At 41.6% G+C, this 21,261-nt stretch overlaps 1 protein-coding gene across 20 annotated transcripts in view; it reads right to left on the bottom strand.

Moving 5' to 3' along the window:
* The window catches only part of LOC138757878 (serine/threonine-protein kinase 32B-like), a 267,585-nt gene that overhangs the window by 37,341 nt on the left and 208,983 nt on the right, over positions 1-21,261 (bottom strand). For all 20 annotated transcript variants that reach the window (XM_069925913.1, XM_069925927.1, XM_069925925.1 and 17 more), the window contains one exon: positions 6,086-6,175. In XM_069925913.1, the coding sequence (XP_069782014.1) occupies positions 6,086-6,175 (90 nt within the window). The remainder of the gene's footprint in view (positions 1-6,085; positions 6,176-21,261) is intronic.

Below are 21,261 nucleotides of genomic sequence, written 5' to 3'. Positions count from 1 at the left end.
TTTTCTTCCTTGAAAAGCAGGCTGACTTCCAGATAGAAATTCTATGTGAATATATGCAATGATTTCCACAGGGCAGGAAATAGACAAGTGAACCTACATTTTTTTTCCACTCATACCACCTTCACTAACTACAAAGCATCGACGGCATAGGATGTCATAGGTGTTCTGGGGTAAGTAAGGGATTACTTAAAGTGGTATGAGGAAAAATTTGAGAACCACTGGTCTAATCTGATAAGATGCTCAAAAGGAATTTCCCTCTGTCAATTCAGTATATTACTGTTAAGATAGGGCAATTAACTCTGTTTATCACTCAAGAATTTTTAATGCAATTTCATTCAGTGGATTAATGAGCAGATAGATAAATAGATACCAATTGTAATTCTGAAAAGTGTACAAATAGACAATTGATCCAGTGACTTATTCTTGCCCCAAACCCATTAAGCTGCAGTATAAGGAATGCAGAATACTATTTAGAGATTTGTTAATATATCAAAATTGCTAATTATTTTCACTGCATCTGAGATATGTAGTTAAATTATCAAATGATAATTTTAAAGCATCAATCTGTATTTGAGAGACTGACAAATGAGTGACAGTTTATTCTGGGATGTTTACCAGCTGAGTATTTCCAGAAGATGCCACGTATGAAAATTGTCACAAATCTAAAAACTGTTTTGATGACATCCATTTACCCACACTCTATCTTGAATGATGGAAACCCTGTTGATTTCTCTACTTTGCCTATGAGGAGAGATTGAGTTGTCTGACACTGGAATTTTGAAGAATGAGCAGAGATCTTATAGAAACATACAAAATTATCAAAGGCATAGATAAGATTGAGGTAGGTAAATTGTTTCTATTGGTGAAGGAGACCATAACTAGGGGGCAGAGCCTCAAGATTTAGGGTAGTGAACTTAAGACAGAGATAAGGAGGATCTATTTTTCCCAGAGGGTGGTGAATCTGTGGAATTCGCTGCCCATTGAAGCAATGGAGGCATCCTCAGTAAATATATGAAATATATTTAAGACAAGGTTGGATAAATTTATACATAGGAAGGGAATTAAGGGATAAGGTAGATAGGTGGAGATGAGCCCATCATCAGATCAGCCATTATCGCAATGAATGGCAGAGCAGGTTTGACATGCTGGATGGTCTACCCCTGCTCCTATTTCTTATATTCTTATGATGCTTGGATAATTGCAAATTTCCTGGGAGAAGTTTATACATTGCAAAGTGGAAGGTGATAAAATTGATATAATCAGGACAAAATGGCCATTGTTTCTATTGATCTTCACAGAATTGGACATTTTGGTGTCTGCAGTTTGGTGCTGGATATTTTGGCACCCACATTTTGGCAACAGACATTTTGCTGCTGGACAGTTTAGTAAAAAAAACAAGATGTTTCAAACCTCGGACATTTTGTCGCCAATATAAAATGATTAATATTATTAATTAAATCACCTGGATGATGTGAGTTATGAGTCCTGTGACACCCACTTCCACTCCAACTTCGTGAAACTGCTTGTGAGCCTGCTTTCACAATGGCTCCTTCTGGTTTGTCTGAGAGCCATGAATTTTCCCTTCTGGTGCCAGCGTTGACTCTTGAGCAGAACTCTCGGTGCCTGATGAGGTCTCACTTTCATAGGCGAGAGCAATCTAATAAAATTTCTGGTCATTCAGCGAATCTGTGCACAGATTTGGACTGGACAGTTGCCCTTACAGGCTGACAGGAAGCAGCAGGGAAGCATTCCCTCTTTCAATAAGAAGGCGCTGACTCCTTCCTCCAGGTAGTTCAGCAGCAGATCCCAGATCAGTGAACTCTATCAAGGTGAGACTGGTCTTCCAGCAGGCATTGTATTGGCTGCGGTCACAGCTGACATTGATGATGTAAACAGGGTGTCGATCAGGGCCTCCTCAGGGCCCAATGCCAGGCCCTAACTGGCAGATCAGGCTGTGCCATCTGATGAGCAAATCCAGCTACCTGTGTATGTGGGTTTTCACCACCAGGCATCCATTGATGAACAGATGGTATGGTGGCCCTGTTGGCTGATGAATAATAAGTGAATAAATTGTAGTGAAATCTAACTGCTAGTGCCAAAATGTCCAGTACCAGACTGTAGGCGGCAAAAAGTCTGACGCCAAATTGTGGATGCCAAAGTGTGGAGGCCAAAATCTCCAGTGCCAAAATGCCCTCGACTCTGATCTTCAAGTCCAGAGATATATAAAAAGACATAGTATTTAATCTATAAAAATAATACTCTGAGCATTCAAAATCCAAAAATCTTAATTATCTCCCAATTGTTTATTGTATTTTTGGTAAAGTCTCGCGAACAAAAGCTCTAGAGTAGTGGTTCTCAACCTTTATTATTCGATTCACATACCACCTTAAGTAATCCCAGAGCTCCTACGGCATCCAATGCATTGAAAATCTTTTATTTAAATATAATTACCATCTCAAGTTCTATTAGATTTTGGTATTGAAAATGTTTATAGTTAAAATTATATTTAAAAGTATTTGGATCAGGAAAAAGCCTGTACTCAATTCTTCACCAGATAGAGTAATATACATGTTTCAGTCTTTGCTGGGACATTAATATTTTTTCACCCTCTTTGTGCCTGCCCACTTATACAGCAGACCAGTTGTCCGTATAAGGGTTCCTGAAACAGCCTTTCACCTCCTGACATGATTTCTGCTTACATTATGGTTGAGCCCCTCAGTGGGTTGGGACAATGCAAGGTTGAGGAAGATGTGGGTGGGCAAGATCACCGTGGGAAAATGGAGGGAACGCAGTCAGACACAGTGAAGATGTTATCCCTCCTTTCTTTAAGTTATTCTTCTCTCTAATGACAGCACTTTGTTCAGTTGCTGTACCTGCTATGGATGGTGCATCCTTGCTGGTAATCACTTGTCACCTGTAATCTTTGCAGTAAGGTGCAGGGCATAGCTGAGGACAATTATTTTTGGTGGCAGCAGTGAAGTACCCTCTAATGATTTAAAAAAGGAAAAATTAAAATGGATGTTTGTCACCGAGACATCCAGAAGTAATGGAAAGAGGTTCATTACAGTATTTTGCACATATTGCATTGAAACAATTTACTGTGAGTCTGCTCAAGGCAACAAGAAAGCAGAAGGTAAACGGTTAATTTATATTTCTTGGATTAATAGATTACAAAATTGTGGATAGCCCCAGGATATTTTGCTGAAATTTCATTTGTTTTCTACAATAAGGGTGATCTTGCAGGCTCAGTAACATTAATATCGTAACAATACACAAATGCATTGAAGAAACTCAGCATCTATAGGAAGTAAAGGGTGACCATCACGGGGCCTGAGCTCCTTGTCAAGGTATGAGCAAAAAAAAAAACAGTAGGGTCCCCCCTCCCCCCATCTTTTTATTCGCTTGCCCGTATTTGCTCATACCTTGATGAAGGCTTCAGGCCCAAAATGTTGGTTACCCTTTACTTCCTGTATATGCTACATGTCCTGCTGAGTTTCTCCAGCACTTTTGTGCATTGCACTCCTACCTCAGTAGTTGCAGATGTTTTTATTCAACAACATTAATCTCCATAGGTCTGTTAATAATGTCAAATTAAAAGAATAGCAATCTGCAAGAAAGATTCCAAATAGATATTTGGTGGAAAATTTTGGAAATAAAAGTAAATGGAACTAATTAATAGTAAGGTTTTTAACTGATGGAAGTGGGAGAGATAAACATACAGAAACACTTTAAAAACAAAATCTCCACTCATACAATATCCCATTAAAGGCCCATCAAAATATCAAGTGAAATGATTTGTTTTGTCAAATACTGTACATCTGCTACATTATCATAGGTTACCTCAGAAGAAACCTTGGAAGCATGAAGAAAAATAGTTGGTAATGCTAACAAAAAAAAAGGTACATTAAGCATGTGCGTGAACCTACTTCATTGAAACCAGAAAATTTGAATCCTTTCTGATTTTAAATCACAGTATTTCAATAAACAATTATTTCATTTATTTCATTTTTGATGGAGAACTGCCTCAAATTATTAAATAAATCCTCCTTAATTGCTCATTGATATTCATTCATTGAAGTCTTTATGCAGTGATGGATGACATTGAAATTTTATATATTAAAGTATAAATACATAGTCTTATGGATTTCTGGTTCTGGCAATGTATTCATACCAGCTGGGACTAAAGGCAACATATTTTGTTTCTCTTCCCACAGATGGTATCTACATCCAGAGGGTTTCCAGCATTTTCAACTTTTATTGAAGACAATGTATCTTTACCACCTTGACAGTAATTTCAACATTCAACATCGGTAATCTGCATAGATTGATAAATTTGAGGAGATTCTCTTGAATTATGGGATAGCATCATCTTTCTAGTGATCTTTCTTAATTTTTGATTTTCATACTTGTTGCAGAATTAAACATTTCCCTGACTGAGGATACAAGGTTGATATGCATCTTTTTTTGTGTCTCATATGTGCATGAAATCTTTGCAGCTAAATATATGGAAGTAGATGAAAGCAGTGGTGGATATTTTTGATTTATTCATGCTTGTGGCCAATAGACATTCCACAGTCTGAACAATGGTGGTGCGGCTGCAACAGCCTCTCTAGACCATGATGCTACCGAAACAGTCTAAGTGGAGTGTCGTGCTCAATTTTTAAAGGATGAAGATTGGATGATAGCTCTGTGGAGACGGGAAGCTGAGAAGAACCACAAGGTAAGGTAAAGGTGTGGAAGAGGCGGTGTGGCCTGGTCTGGTCAGGCCTCTTCTGTGGGGATGAGTTTTCTGGACATCAGGTGCTGCCAGTGGCCAAGGAGGAGTCGCCGTGGTGGGTCTGTGGAGCTGCGTCGGTGAGTCTGGAATGGGTGGCATATGGCTGGCTGGCTGTTCTGAGGAGGTGTCCAGGAGTCTGGAGAGACCGTGTCATATGCCTGGTCTCGAAGTTCAGGAGGCTTTGGCATCTTGGAGCGCGGGGCCCTGCGACGGATGGTGGGGTCGGAGAGGAGGCCATGGGGGTCTACTATTACTGCCAAAGTTGATGGACCTGTATGGATTTGTGAACTGTGTGACGGTTCTTCTTTACAAGTCACTGAACTTTTTAAAATCAAGTCTCTGAAATGGGATTGTCTCCACTGTGCCTATTGACTAGTATTTCATCTTTTACTGTATTGTTAGCATTTTTAAACTTACTGTGTAGTATTGTGAAGGTGTGTTTTAGTCTTGAGTAGTTTTTATCTTTTGTTTTGTCTGGAGTAGAAATGGCATCTTATATTGTCTGATGTGTAATCGCAGTTATGTGGGTAGCATTATGGTTTCCGGAGGAAGTAATTTCATTTTTAATGACATTAAAGTCTACTACTACTAAATATTAGTGGAAAAGCAAAATGAAACATCATAAATTAGTAGCCTAATCAACAGCTTCTTCATGCTATTCCCATTTTGAAGTACGCTTTCATCTCTGCCAGGGTACCCTTTGCAAACCTTTGACAGGAATCAACTGGCGACTCAATGTATCAAGATGTTTAATGCAAATAAATACTAGGTATCAGATATATTTATGGTTACTTATTAAGTTTTAAAAAAGTCACATTGCATTAATTTTACTTCTCTTTCTAATATTTTACCCCACGTCAAGTGATCTCTGCAGGGTAAGGAGCAACTATGGAGGGTTAAACAGTTGATACTTCACCTCAAAATATGCCTTAATTCTGATTAAAGGTCACTGACCTAAAATATTAGCTGCTCCTAGAGGCCTGCTTGACTTTCTGACAGCATTTCAACTTCAAATTTTTAGCATCAGTCTTTGGATTATCGGTTATGTTGAAATGTTTTCCATTTGCCAGTACTCTCAACTTTTAAAATTTACAACAATCAGTTTAAAATATCTATTGCCTTCAAAGTTCCTGCACAAACGCATAGTTTGATGACAATTATTTCATCTCATCTAACTGAGGAATAAACTGATTTCAAAAATCATATTTTAAAAATTGATTTTGCCCTCATCACCTCTACAAATAAAAGTCTATTATTATATCACATCCATGTTATCGTAACCATTGCTTACTTCTTATGATTGCTTACCCATGTAGGGTTTCGTCCCAGCCATAGATGTGGCATTTTCAGAATCCTTCACCACAGTTGCTATGTTGAAATCAGTGATGTGGACATGTCCTTTATAATAACAATAATATTAAAGGAAATTCTCTGTAAGAGTACAAATGATGCACAGAAGAAAATGCAAGCTTTTTTCAACAACTCTTAAAGAATCCACATTGCAGGAGTCATGTTTATAGAGAACTCTACAAATAGAAGCTGGATATTTTTGATAAAGTTAGTCATTTGTTTCCATCCTATTTGATTTATGAGATACATGCAAACATATAGCATTAAAAAATTGTTTTTAAAACTATAAAACTGTTCTCAATAGCTCTTTTTCCACTGACATCCCAGTTAATTGGCCATGTCGTGTCCCAGGATAGGAAGCGGTTTGTGCTGTTTCCACTGAGTCATTTTTAACTGCGACACTCTCTGCTTTTCCACTGAACACAACTTATCCCCAGGGATTAGAGAGGCTACCTTTGAATGGAATGAAATGAATGGAAGTTGACCTTTTTCGATTGGTTTAATCAGCACATCGACATCAACTGACACCGGAGACATGAGTAGGGTTCGAGGCCATCAGGCCCGGCATGATATGATGTCATTTGACGTCGGTGTGCTGATTGCTTTCCTTTTCCACTGGACCCTTAACCGGTTATTTCCCTGTTAATTTGTAGGACACAGTGCCAGTGGAAAGGGGCTAATAACATATATATGAGAATTACCAGTTGAGGATGATGACCACAAAGGGCATGCTGGTAATGGATACAACTGGAAGTCCTTGCTTTAGTGACCTGGCCTTTAGCAGTAAGACCTTGCAGGGAGTAGATTTATTTATAACAAAGTAAAAATTAACAACTTGAAACATCATCTAAAATATTTTTCCAATAGTATAACTTGGTAGACAGTTTTAAAAAAAATCACCTAAACTCAAGTTTGTTGTAAGCATGATGCAATAATTTCTTAATAGAAAATTTCCACTAAGCTTTAATTATAAGGTAGCTAGAACTGCTTCATTCACTTATTTTAAATAAAATTGCACCAGTTTTAAATACATGCATGAATACAGGGTGAAGATAATAACAAATATTCAGTCATATCTTTAGCAATGTTTTGATTAGTGTCTGTCCTTCAACAATTTATTGAAAATCTGTAAGCAAATAATTTGCTCAATTGAGGCAAAATGACTTCAGAAATAAAACATGGGCCGCATGACAAATAATGATTTGCTTCAGTCTCAACACAGTATTTTGAGCAGTAAATGTGAAAAGATTATACTTTTTAACATAGAGAAATAGTCAAGCTCCATTTTTTTAAGTCAGAGATTGTTGTGACGAAAAAACAGTGAGGAGTATATTTTTTTTAAAATGTGTGTTTAATTTGCTTCACTTGAGCAATTTCATCTGTTCCTTACCAGCACAGTTGGTAGTTGGGTGAACAGAAATGAACAGGCCTTTTCCTTAACAGCACAGTTGGCAGTTGGGTGAACAGAAATGAACAGGCCTGCTCCTTACCAGCACAGTTGGCAGTTGGGTGAACAGAAATGAACAGGCCTGTTCCTTAACAGCACAGTTGGGTGAACAGAAATGAACAGGCCTTTTCCTTACCAGCACAGTTGGATGAACAGAAATGAACAGGGCTGTTCCTTATCATTTTTGCTCAAAGCATTATTTTCCAACCATCTCCTTATTTTAGGTTTTTGGATGTAATAATTTTAAAAATCCTTTCTTTGGTGTTCAGCTATAAATGTATTGATGACGTTAACCTTTATTTTTAATATCACAGATTGTGAACCATATTGATGAGGGCATTCATGAAAAAAAGTGACTGATTGTGTCCCTCACAAACTGACACCAGTGGGAAATAGGAATCTTTGGTTGGAGGTTTGAATTGTATGGATTTTTTGGTTTTGCATTCAGTGTGCTCCTAGACCACTCAATGGTTATACTCCTATATGGTTTTCTTTTTGAGCAGGGTTTGTAGTAGGTTACATTTGATCTGCAAAAATGCAATTAACTTCCACAATCTCTGTGCAATAATTCCTTTCACAGCTATTTAAATACATCTGGCGAGGCTGCATTGTTGTCTATTCTTTACCAGGGAGACAAAACACAGGTACATCAAAATTCAATGAACATAGAATATTACAGCACAGTACAGGCCTTTCAGCCCATGATGTTGCGCTGACCCATTCAAAAATCTAAGCCTTCCCTACCACAAACCAAAAACCCTCTATTTTCTTGCAATCATGTGCTTGCCTAAGAGACATTTAAATGTCCCTATTGCATGAGACTCCACCACCACCCTTGGCAATGCATTCCAGGGACCTCTCTGTGCAACAAACGTACCCCTGACATCTCGCAAATTTCCTTCCCTCACCTTGTACAGATGTCCTCTGGTATTTGTTGCTCTTGCCCTGGGAAAAAGGTGCTGGCTGTCCACCCTATCTTTGTCTCTCATAATCTTGGAAACATCTATTAAGTCACCCCTCATACTTTGCTCCAAAGAGAAAAGCCCTAGATCTGTTTACCTTGCTTCATATGATACATTTTCCAATCTCCAGGCAATATCCTAGTAAATCTCTTCTCCACCCACTCCATAGCTTCCACAGCCTTCTTGTGATGGGACAACCAGAACTGAACACAATATTCCAAGTGTGGTCTCACCAAAGATTTATAGACCTGCAACATTACCTCATGACTCTTTAACTCAATCCCCCAACTAATGAAGGTCAGCATACCATTAGCCATCTTAACTACCCTATCAGCCTTGAGAGCTCTATGGATTTGGACCCTAAGGTAGCTCGGTTCTTAACACTGTTAAGAATCCTGCCATTAACGATGTACTCCACCTTCTCGTTTAACCTTCCAAAATGCATCTGGATTGAACTCCATCTGCCACTTTTTCACACAACCCTGCATCTTGTGGTAATAAGTTGCATAAAATGCATTTGTATAGTGTGGCACAATCGAATGTGCTTTTTGTTCTAGAGTGAAATGTGATGGTGGTTTTTTCCAAATCTTTTGCATACTGCAGAAATTCTACTGGGTATATTCTGCTGTAGGTCACCATTGTGCTTTTTGTTAAATCGGATTTTTGGGTTGATACACGTGAAATAATTCCAAAGTGATTCTCTTTCAGAGTTTTGCTGGTGATTGTGGATTATTTTATACTGAGCACCCATTAAAACAAAAGAAAAGAATTTCAGAGACAAACTATTAAACAACTATAGAACATGTTAAAAATTACTAACCATGGATGAATTTGTAAATCTATCCAATCTGCTGCAGAACGGACCAACATCATGCACTGACATAATATAGTCAATGATCTCACCAAAATGTCAGACAAAAGTAATTTGATCCAAGCACATTTATGCACATAATTAAGTCTTTAATTTCTTTGTCGCTACTTTATAACAAGTGAACTGTGTTAGCATGTATTACCCATTATATTGTGACATGAACCTATTATAAGTAGCCTAGATTTTCTCAAGTGACAGCTTTTTGACCAGTGCTGTGTAACTTGGGGAACGAAAGATTTACAGACTGACTCACTGTTGAAGGCACTCTTGCAAACATTCAGAAAATGCCAAACCTCTGTAATTTTGACCCTTTGATGGAATCCAGTAGTGAAGTTCCAACTTCCAATGGTTTCCTATCACGTATCCTGGGATTTTTTTTTTGGATGTTAAACTTGGTGCACCATTCATTTCAATAGGGAAGAACGGTTCAAAGGGACGTTACAGCCAATTTACAGCTTTTGAATTGTTAATTTAATTGTGTCACAGCCTGGTTTGGTAATTCAAGGCTGCAGAAAGTAGCAAACATAGTCCATTATAGGCTCTGACCTTCCATCAGGCAGTCTACTTCATAAAGGACACCTATTACCCTTGTCTCAATCTCTTCTCACTGCCACCTTTGGAAAGAAGGTACAGAAACCTGAGGTCTAGCAACTCTGAGGCTATCAGGCCCTTGAATCTCCCCTTACTACCCTAATCATTATCTACTCCAAGATCACAAGAAGACATATTTGCATTGCTGCATTATTTCATTAACTGGTTTTATTTTCTTGTACTATTGGCAAATATAATCTATATATGATACTGTATTAACTGTTTCCATATTGGGGTAATTTAATGCATACTCTTGTTTTGCAAAAGTACCCATTTGACTGCAGCATGTAAGAATTTCTGGGGTACTTATATGTAGAACAATAAAATCATTATTATTGATTTGTTTTTGTTAAGAAAAGTATTTGTTAAATGTTTTCAAATATTTTTATTTTTAAAAATATTTTAAACATGTCTTTATATTTTTAAAGTTTAATTCATTGAAACAAATCATATTGTTTGACTACTTTTTGAATGTCAGTTACATTGATGGATTAAATTCCTTGTACTGATCCCCAGAATTGTGACCCTAACTAATAGTAAATTGCTCTTTCCAACAACTAAATAAGTTGCTTTTTGTTTTAAGGCAAATATATCTTGGAGAAGCTACAGACATGGCAACAAAAAAAAAAAAATCTGTTTCTGCACTTAATTAATTTGGCTATTGGATAGAAGAATACATTGAAAACATGAACTTATTACCATACAACTAAATGAAAAGGATATCTATTAACACAAGTTATGAAAAAATGACTTTTTAAAATCTATTTCTTGGAGAACATTCAAGTAATTAAATGCAACAGCCTTAAAAAAAAAATCACTGCCATCAGTCCCTTTTTTAATCCAGGGATCCTGTAAACGAGAGGAAATATACATAAGTGATTAGATTATTTTCTAATAGATATATTTATTCAATATATATCCATCTAAAGTATTCCAGTTCTTTTAATCCAGTAAAGGATTTGAACCTGAATGAGAACCACTCTCAATTCTTGTAATTCAATTTGATCTATTCTTCAGAGTTCTAAAATTTAAACCGCATCTATTTTTAAAATATTTCTTCTTTTTACTCCTTTTAGTGCCTGATTGAATTATATCACCAGTGATTAGCATGACATATAAAGTAGAAGTTACGCATTTAACAGAATACATTTGGATTGTAATTATGCCATGTGATATTAATGAAGTACATGAAAATGCTTGGATCAAATTTATTTTTGCTTGTCATTTTAATAAAATGATTGACGGACTTGAAGTAAATTCAATACCACTTTATTTGAAATATGACCAAAATCCATTCCTACAAATGTAACACTATTAATAAACCATGAGATTACTCCAATATTTCTTCATCTGTGTGAAAAAGTGTAGAAAAGCATACAATTATGTTGATCCAACTATATTCACATTTACAACTTTCTCGTGACTTAGTCAAAAGAAGGAATTTATATTTGGCCAATATCACAAAACACATCCAATAGAATTGGACGCTGACTTTATTCACATCTGTACATTTGTTTCCTTGACTTTAAAGCAACCAATGGAACAGGGGGTGTATACAGACTCCAGGACATTAGTAATATTAGTAATCAAAAACATAACTGAATAAAATTCACCAACTATTACATGGAAGTGTTGCAGTACAAAACAGATGCCTGAACATCTCATTTGGTCTGTTAATTATAACTGATGACAATTGGCACAGGGTCAAGAAGATTAGAGAGTTAAATGTGTGGGTCAAGAATTGGTGTGGGAGAAGTGGGTTCCAATTCATGAGAAATTAGCACCAGCATTGGGGAAGGAAGGAGCAGTTCAAAGGGGACGGGCTCCATCTGAACCAAGATGGGATGTGGATCCTGGTGAATTGCATAACTAGTACCGTGGATTGGGCTTTAAACTTTAAATAGTAGGGGATGGGTTCAACAGATTGGAGAAGAATGGATAAATAAAAGAGGTGTGGATAAAGTAAAAACTTAAAAAAGAGAAATGTAAGAGTAGAGTGTATAAAAGTCAAACACAAAAGAAGCAAAAATTTCCAGATTTTAAAACCAGAATGAGTATAAGGGCACTTTATCTGAATTCCCATTGTATTCAAAACAATGTCGTTGGAGTTGTGGTACAGTACCAAGGGGTATGATTTAGTGGCCATTATAGAAACATGATTACAGGGTGGAGAGGATTAGGAATTAAATATCCATGGATATTAGGCAATACGGAAGGACAGAAGGGAAGATAAGGGAGGTGGGGTAGTGCTTTTAGTTAAGAATGAGATCAGGGCAATAGTGAGAAATTATATAAAATCTAAGGAGCAAAATGTTGAATCCTTCTTGGTAGAGATTAGGAACAGTAAAGGGGAAAAAAAAAAATCACTGATGTGAGTTGTCTAAAGGCCATCCAATAATAACGTAACAATGGCACAGGCAATACACCAAGAAATATCAGAGGCTTGGAAAAATGGAACAGCAGTTATCGTGGGGGACTTTAACATGCATATTCTCTAGACTGGCTGAATCACGTTGGTCAAGGCAACTTTGAGGAGGACTTCATAGAATTCATCCATGATGGCTTTTTTGATTTGCATGTTTCTGAACTTACAAGGGAACATGCTATCTTGGATCTGGACCTGTGCAATGAGACAGGTAAAGTTTGCAATCTTGTAGTTAAGGATCCTCTTCGAAAGAGGGGTCACAGTGTGACTGAGTTTCTTTGAGGATATAACCAGTGCAGCAGATAGAGGTGAATAGATAGACATTGTTTACTTGGATTTCCAGAAGGTGTTCAAAACAATGCAGCATAAAAAACTTAACCCTCAGATAAAGGATGAAAAGAGTTGGGAGTGATGTATTAGCATGGATAGAGGATTGATAACCAATAGAAAATAGAGAATTTTGGTACAGGGGTATTTTCTGGTTGGCAATGAATGGTGAATGGTGTGCGACAGGGTTGGTGCAGGGCCTGCAACTGTTCACGATATATAGTACATTAACAATCTGGAAGAGGGGACAGCATGTAGTATATCTAGGTATACTGATGACACTAAATTGAGTGGCTAGGGACACAACCCTTTAAGGCCCAGACAATAGGCGTGGCTTAGCTCTCATCCAATCACTGTAAGCACAGTCTAGATACAGTAACTATATACACTATGTACATTGGTGATAGATCTGTACTATCACATTCACCCCTTCTTGGAGAACTGACCCTGGAAAAAAAAACAAAAAACGAGGGAGAGAATGAAAGGAAGGGGTAGGTAGGTCAAGGACTGCAGCGGTCAGGGGGTCTGACCATCCGGCGTGACTGCCGTGGTGCCGGGATTGGGGTCGCTGGAGTGGTGTCGCCAGCGGGCTCGTCGGGTGCGACTGCTCCGTCGCACAATTCCCCAGTCGTGTTGTCGGCAGGGTGGCCCGGGTCGTTGGGGTGCTGTTGGTCCTTCTGTTGCGGCACAGGGCCTGGGAAATAAAGAGTTGGGGAAGGTTGGGTTGGGGGGGTTTGCTGGGTCTACCGCGTCCTGAGCTAGGTCCCGCACCGAAACAGTGTCCTCCTGCCCATCTGGGAACTCAACGTAGGCGTAACGTGGGTTCGCGTGGAGTAGAGTCACTCGGTCGACCAAGGGGTCGTTTTTGAGTGCCGGACGTGGCGTCGCAAAAGGACGGGGCCAGGGACAGTGAGCCATGCCGGTACAGTGGTTCCGGATTCAGATTTCCTCGGGAAAAGGAACATCCTTTCGTGGGGGGTGGCATTTGTTGCAGTACATAAGAGGGAGCGGATGGAGTGTAAGGCACTAGTGAGAACCTCCTGCCAGTGAGAGGTGGGGAGACCTTTAGACCGGAGAGCCAGTGTAACCGCTCTCCATATGGTGGCATTCTCCCTCTCGACCTGGCCGTTACCGCGTGGGTTATAGCTTGTGGTCCTGCTTGAAGCGATACCACACTCCAGAAGGTACTGTTGCAGCTCTGCGCTCATGAATGAGGACCCCCTATCAATGTGGATGGAATTGGGGTATCCGAAGATGGCGAAAATACTGTGAAGGGCCTGTATCACTGAGGTGGCAGTGGTGTCTGGGCAAGGCACAGCGAACGGGAAGCGGGAGTACTCGTCGATGGCCGTAAGGATGTAGGTATTACGGTTGGTCGACAGTAGGGGCCCCTTAAAGTCAAAGCTAAGATGCTCGAAGGGGCGGGTGGCTTTGATAACGTGGGAGTTATCCGGACGGAAGAAGTGGGGCTTGCATTCAGCGCACACCGAACAGGCTCGGGTCATGGAGCGGATCTCCTCGACTGTGTAGGGTAGGTTGCGCGCCTTCACAAAGTGGGCAAACCTAGTGACCCCTGGATGACAGAGCGCGTCATGGAGTTTCTGTAGTCTGTCCATCTGTATGCTGGCGCACGTCCCCCTGGAGTGCGCGTCAGGCGGGTCGTTGAGCTTACCAGTCCGGTACAGGATGTCATAGTTAAAGGTGGAGAGTTCGATTCTCCATCTGGCGATTTTGTCGTTTTTTTTATCTTACCACCCTGGGTGTTGCTGAACATGAAGGAGACCGCGCGTTGATCAGTCAATAGTGCAAAGCGCCTCCCAGCGAGGTAATGTCTCCAACGACGCACTACTTCAACTATGGCCTGGGCCTCCTTCTCGATCGAGGAGTGTCTACTCTCTGGACCCTGGAGGGTTCTGGAGAAGAAGGCTACAGGCCAACCGGCCTGGTTCAAGGTGGCTGCCAGGGCGAAGTCGGATGCATCGCTCTCGACTTGAAATGGGACAGACTCATCGATCGCGTGCAGCGTTGCAGCAGCGATGTCGGATTTGATTCGATCGAAAGCCGCTCTGGCTTCGGTCGAGAGGGGAAAGGAGGTGGTCTTGATAAGAGGACGCGCCTTGTCGGTGTAGTGTGGAACCCATTGGGCGTAATACGAGAAAAGGCCCAGGCAGCGTTTAAGCGCTTTCTGGGTATGGGGGGGGAGGGGGGGGGTAAGTCCATTAGAGGACGCATGCGGTCAGGATCTGGCATGACTATCCCGTTCTCCACCACGCAACCTAGAATAGCGAGTCGTGTGGTCCGGAAGACACACTTGTCCAAATTGTAAGTCAGGTTCAGCCGACGGGCAGTTTGAAGAAATTTATCTTGGTTGGCGTCGTGGTCCTGCGTGTTGTGGCCGCAGATGGTGATATTATCCAGATACGGGAAGGTAGCAGTTAGCCCGTTCTGGTCCACCATCCGGTCCATTTCCTGCTGGAAGACCGCGACACCATTTTTGACCCCAAATGGTACCCTAAGGAATTGATATAACCGCCCATCACTTCAAAGGCCGTGAATGGTCGGTCCTCGCAGCGGATCGGGAGCTGGTGATAGGCTGAACGTAGGTCAATGGTGGAGAATATGCGGTATTGGGCGATCTGGTTCACCACATCCATGATGCATGGCGGGGGTATGCATCCAGGATCGTGAAGCAGTTAATGGTCTGGCTATAGTCGACCACCATCCGTAGTTTTTTCCCGTTCTTGACAACCACCACCTGGGCTCTCCAGGGGCTTGAACTGGGTTCGATGATGCCCTCATCCAGCAATCTACGGAACTCACTCCTAATGAATTGCCTGTTTTCGTAACTATTTTGCCGACTTTTGGTGGCCACAGGCTTCCAGCCAGGGGTGAGGTTTGCGAAGAGTGCTGGCGGGGCAATCCGGAGGGTGGAAAGGCCGCAGGATTGGCCCCGGGGCACGGGGGTGGGTTGCTCGGGTGCTTCGGGGGTGGGGCGATGGCAGACCGAGAGGGGGGGCGTGGGGTCCCCCAAAGTGTAAGGACACCGTTCGGAACTGACACTGAAAGTCTAATCCCAGCAACACTGGGGCGCACAATTGGGGAAGGGCAAATAATTTGAAGTGGGTGACCGTTACGCCCTGTACTTCCAGCGTGGCGATGCAATACCCCTTTATCCCGGTCGAGTGCGACCTCATCGCTAATGAGATCCACTGGGTAGTGGGGATAATGTCAAGTCCCCAACGGAGGGCCAGATCTGGCTGGATAAAACTGTCAGTTGACCCAGAGTCAAATAAGCAATTGGTGTAGTGTCCATGCACTTTAATCAGTTCCATTGCTCTGGTGAGGGGATGAGAGCATTGCTGGTTTATTCTAATTGAAGCAGTTGACAGGGGAGTTTTGCGCGATGACATCACGCAACGGGATGACGTCATACAACGGGATGACGTAGTCAACGCTGGAGGAGCAGGTTGGAGAACTCCCAGAAGTGCTGTTGTGGCGGCATTGGCAGATGAAAGGTAAGTAGTGGGGTTTGTAGTTGCTCGCGGTTGGTGGTGGGTAGGTCGTTGGTCGCGGTGGTCGGGCCCCGGCGGTCGTCAGCGATGGACGCTAGGGTGAGTACCTGGTTGGCTGCGGCGGGTCCCCAGTCGGTCGTGGTGGCCGCATTGGCGGCGGCGTAGGCAGTGGCAGACGGGGAGCGGGCAGCAGCGGCAGTAGCGATGGCCGCGGGGGTGGCTGTGGCAGCGTCGGCCCCGGGGGTGGCTGTGGCGGCAGCAGCAGCGGCGGTAGCATTGGCCCCGGGGGTGTCTGTGGCGGCGGCAGCAGCGGCCCCAGGGGTGTCTGTGGCAGCGGCAGCAGCGGCGGCCCCAGGGGTGTCTGTGGTGGCGGCAGCAGCGTCAACCCCGGGGGTGTCTGTGGCAGCGGCAGCAGCGGCGGTAGCGTCGAGTGTTCCGCATGGGGGCGAGAGGCAGGCCAACACCATGGTTGCAAGGGTGGGCTGCCCCTTCCGGGTTCGGCGTGTCTGTGACGTCAGGCGTTGCCGTGCAGGGGAGCCCTCGCTCTCATTGGACGAGAGCTCTGGGGAAGAAGAGTTTGAATGGGATAGTGCCGGTTGTGCTTCACACGAGGCACTGTGTTTGCCGGCGGCCATTTTAGACCTACAGACTGCAGCAAAGTGGCCCTTTTTAAGGCACTTCTGGCACCTGGCTTTTCTTGCTGGGCACTGGGACCTGCTGTGTTTGTCCCTCCCGCAAAAATAACATTTTGGGTTCGCAGGGGGCAGGGTAGCAGCAGCCGACAGGCCGTCAGTGGTAGGGTAGAAGGGCACTCTACTTACATCAGAACGTGGGGTCCAGTCCCTAGAGAACTCGGTGGACTTTAAGGCTGCATCCTCCATTGTGATTGCAATCCGGGCCACGTCCTCTAGTTTTTCTACCCCTTGCTCGAGCAAGCGCAGCCTCACTTCGTTCGATCGGACCCCGGCCACATAGGCATCCCGGACGAGATCATTTGTGATCTCGGCAGCAGTTTTGTCCACACAGTTACAGTCCTTGCCCAACGCCTTTAATACTTGTAAATATGCACTGCTGGACTCGCCGGGCTGTTGCTTCCTCAAAGCAAGCACGAGCCGGGCATGAACTCTGTTCACCGGTTGATTATACAGTTCTTTCAGTACCTTTATGGCTGTGGTGTAAGTGGTCTCATCCTGGATGTTCTCGTAGACTCTCAAGGACACCATAGACAGCAATGCTGTTAGATGCTGGTTATCCTCCTCCACCTCAATGAATCTCAGGAAGTTTTCAAAGTTCAGCAGCCAGAACTTAAAGGCTTTGAAGGCTGTAGCTGACTGTGGGTCGATATCAACTTTTTCTGGCCAAGTTAAATGCTCCATCCCTTTCAAAAAAAATTCTTTTTGCTAATAAAATTGTAGAGCTCGTCGAAAGAACCAAAGACTTGTTGATCCAAACCAAGGCTTTTATTAGCAAAAGACAGGAGCTCTTCACAGGTGGCCGACCAGTCCGGAATGATCCGACCTTGCTAGGGACACAACCCTTTAAGGCCCAGACAATAGGCGTGGCTTAGCTCTCAGCCAATTGCTATAAGCACAGTCTAGATACAGTAGCTATATACACTATGTACATTGGTGATAGATCTGTACTATCACAATGGGTTAAGTGAGATGCCAATGGTCTACAATGATGGTAAATGAGTACAATGATAGAGTACAATGATGGTAAATGCGAGGTTATCCACTTTGGAAGGAAAAATGGAAAATACAATTATTATTTAAATGGAAAGTGATTGCAGCACACTGCTGTGCAGAAGGACTTGAAAGTGCTTGTGCATGAATCACAAAAGTTTGGTTTGCAGGTGCACCAGGCTATCAAGAATGCAAATGGAATTGTGGCGTTCATTGCAAGAAGAATTGAATTTAGGAGCAGGTAGTTTATGCTGCAACTGTACAAAGTACTGGTGAGGCCACATCTGGAGTAGTACGTGCAGATCTGGTCTCCTTACTTGAGGAAGGATATACTTGATTTGGAGGCAGCACAGAGGAGATTCACCAGGTTGATTCCAGAGATTAAGGGATTAGCCTATGAGGAGAGATTGAGTCATCTGCGACTATACTCACTGAAATTCAGAATAATGAGAGGGGATCTTATGGAGACATAGAAAATTATGAAAGGCACAGATAAGATAGAGGTAAGGAAGTTGTTTCCACTGGTAAGTGGGACTAAAACTGTTTTTCCCAGAGAATGGTGAATCTGTGGATTCCCTGTTGATTGAAACAGAGGAGGCTACCTCAGTAAATATATTTAAGAAAAGGTTGGATAGATTTTTACAGTGTTGGGGAATTAAGGGATATAAAATGCCAGGTAGGTGGAGATGAGCCTATCTTCAGATCAGACATGATCTTATTGAATGGCGGAGTAGGCTCGACGGGTTGGATGGCCGACTCCTGTTCCTACTTCTTATGTTCTTAGGTAACAGTAACAAACTTTATTTCTCCATGTCTATCATATTGTTAGATCATTAATGTATATTCAATATACTTGTTAAAGACAACTTTTAGTTAAATTTTAAAAATAAATGTTTACATGTCCTTTTGCTGCTCTTTTTTGAATCATTACTGAACTTTTCATTTGAATCTCACTTTTTTATCATTATTTGAAAAGATATGATGGATGGTGACCATCAATCAGTATCTGATCTCGTTCTCTGGATTTTGTCAATGATTTTCCTCGCAGCTATTCCTTCAACCTAAACTCCTAGTATGTTATGTGAACAGTGTTCATTCCATAATCCAATCTCTTTTTTCTTCAGTACGACCACATGAGCCGCTGCTTCTTAAATGTCAACATTATCTTTCAGTGGCAGCTGGTGACCTTTTTTGACAGGTGAAGCAGAGTTATCCAAGACTAACCACAAGCATGTTGCCATGGCAATAGGACCATTGCCAGTGTGAAATGCATTATATTTTATTGTCCAGAGAATTTCTTATTCTATAAAGAAAGCCTGATCAAAAGAATAGGGTGGAGGGATTCAAGGAAACAGATGGAAATAGAGGAGGCCACTTCACCAAAGACAGTATCTTTCCATAAAAATGTTTTTCTCCATACTCAAATCACAACCCTTGATCCCCTGTACAGCCATCCCAAATCTCTGTGCAGCCCTCTCCTTACCCTGGCCCTGATTCTGAGTCAGCTTCCCCATTCAGCTGGCAGTAGTTTTTCTATGATCACCCAGTGCCGTCAAGAGCCCACAGTTGACTTCTTCCTGCATCTTGGTGACAGCATTCATGTGTGCGGGTCTATCTTAATTCTACTCACAAATTCACACTTGTGTGTTCCACCAACCCCCCCCCCCCAACCACACTCCCCAAACTCATACTCTCATATACTGACATCCATCCTCTCCTCCACTCACTACACACACACACACACTACACACACACACACACAGCCAGCCTCCAACCACATACACTGCAATCCACCATCCCTGACTCTTCCACACATGCAGACAACATCAACTCAATCTATTCTAGTTGCCTCACCTCACAGGCTACCCTTTCTATTTTTCTAATGTTCAACTGTGCCATTTATTGAATCCTATTTTCTATCAGTTGGGTTAGAGAGATTTATTATTTTGGATTGATGCTTAAAATTTCACTGAAAAGAATCTTATCAATTTGATGATATCACAATCAATTTATGACCAACTTCTTATTCACAATCTTATTTTCTTATTGAATGTAGCCACACATAAATTTCTCTATATTGTTGAACATCGTCCTCTCACTTTCAAATACACAAATAATCAGAAAGGCTGTATGTGGCAGCGCAAAGATATCACACTTTCTCGGCTGCATTTCTCAGATTGTCAACAGATTTGATCCTCCATGGTTAGCTATTTTTCATTAGACTGTTTTTATAAGGCCTTTTGCTGCTCAATTTTATGTATCATTACTGAATTTACAACCACAATAAGCCCCCTTGTGGGATAACTGCTGTGGGATGATTGGCAGTGCAGCTTACCAGGATTCCTTATGCTTTATCTGAGGGGGTTCAGACTTTTCAACCAATGTCTACTCTGTCTTTTTGTAACACCACAAAGATCCAAATCTTTTATACTAATTTATCTTTTTCTTTGGCTATTTTTTTTCTCCATTGTAAGATACTAAATGTGTTTTGCAAAATATTATTGCCTACAATGCTGCATACATTTCTTATACATTTCTGCTTAGAATTTAGTTTAGTGATGTCTTGTTCTGGTTTCTCCTAGTAGTGAAGGAATTAAAATCCTTGCTTAACTTGTTATAATTTTATGATGATCTGCTCCTTTCCCACCTAGACAATTACATTGAGAGGAGCCAAATCACTCAATCAACCATTCATGACAGATTGGATTTGCTCAGCTATGTATGCACTTGCCAGACCATGCTATTTCCTTTGATGCAATTCAGTGGATATGGTCTACTCTAGATTATTGTGCAGCTGTAAGAGCTGCAATGTTAACTGCAAACTCTAATAAAACCACATCATTGACAGTTAGAAATAAAAACTGATTGTCACCACTTTGGCACAACCTACTAATCAGAGTACTTCGGAAGTTTTCTAGGAAATTCTAGCATGGATTGTTTGATTGAGTCAGGATTCCTTTCCTTTATTGTTTAATTTTGCAAAATAATATGGATTTTTTCAGTTTGCTTGATTGAGATATATGTAAAAAAAAACAGAGTCATGGAGACATTAGGAAACAGGCCCGTTGGCCCAACTCATCCATGCCTGAACTTGACCCATATCCTTCTTGCCCTTTCCTATCCATATATCTGTCAAAATGTCTTAGAAATGTCCTAATTGTATCCACATCTATCACTACCTCTGGTAACTTGCTCCATTAAAACATCATCTTTAGTATGAGACAATTTCTTCTCAGGTTCCTTTAAGTCTACCACTTGCCTCGCATTAAACCTATGGCCTCAAGCTTGATACTCTCCTACCCTGGGGAAAAGGT

The sequence above is a fragment of the Narcine bancroftii genome, chromosome 3 (assembly GCF_036971445.1).
Source record: "Narcine bancroftii isolate sNarBan1 chromosome 3, sNarBan1.hap1, whole genome shotgun sequence".
NCBI lineage: Eukaryota > Metazoa > Chordata > Chondrichthyes > Torpediniformes > Narcinidae > Narcine > Narcine bancroftii.
This window is presented reverse-complemented; position numbering and strand designations above follow the sequence as displayed.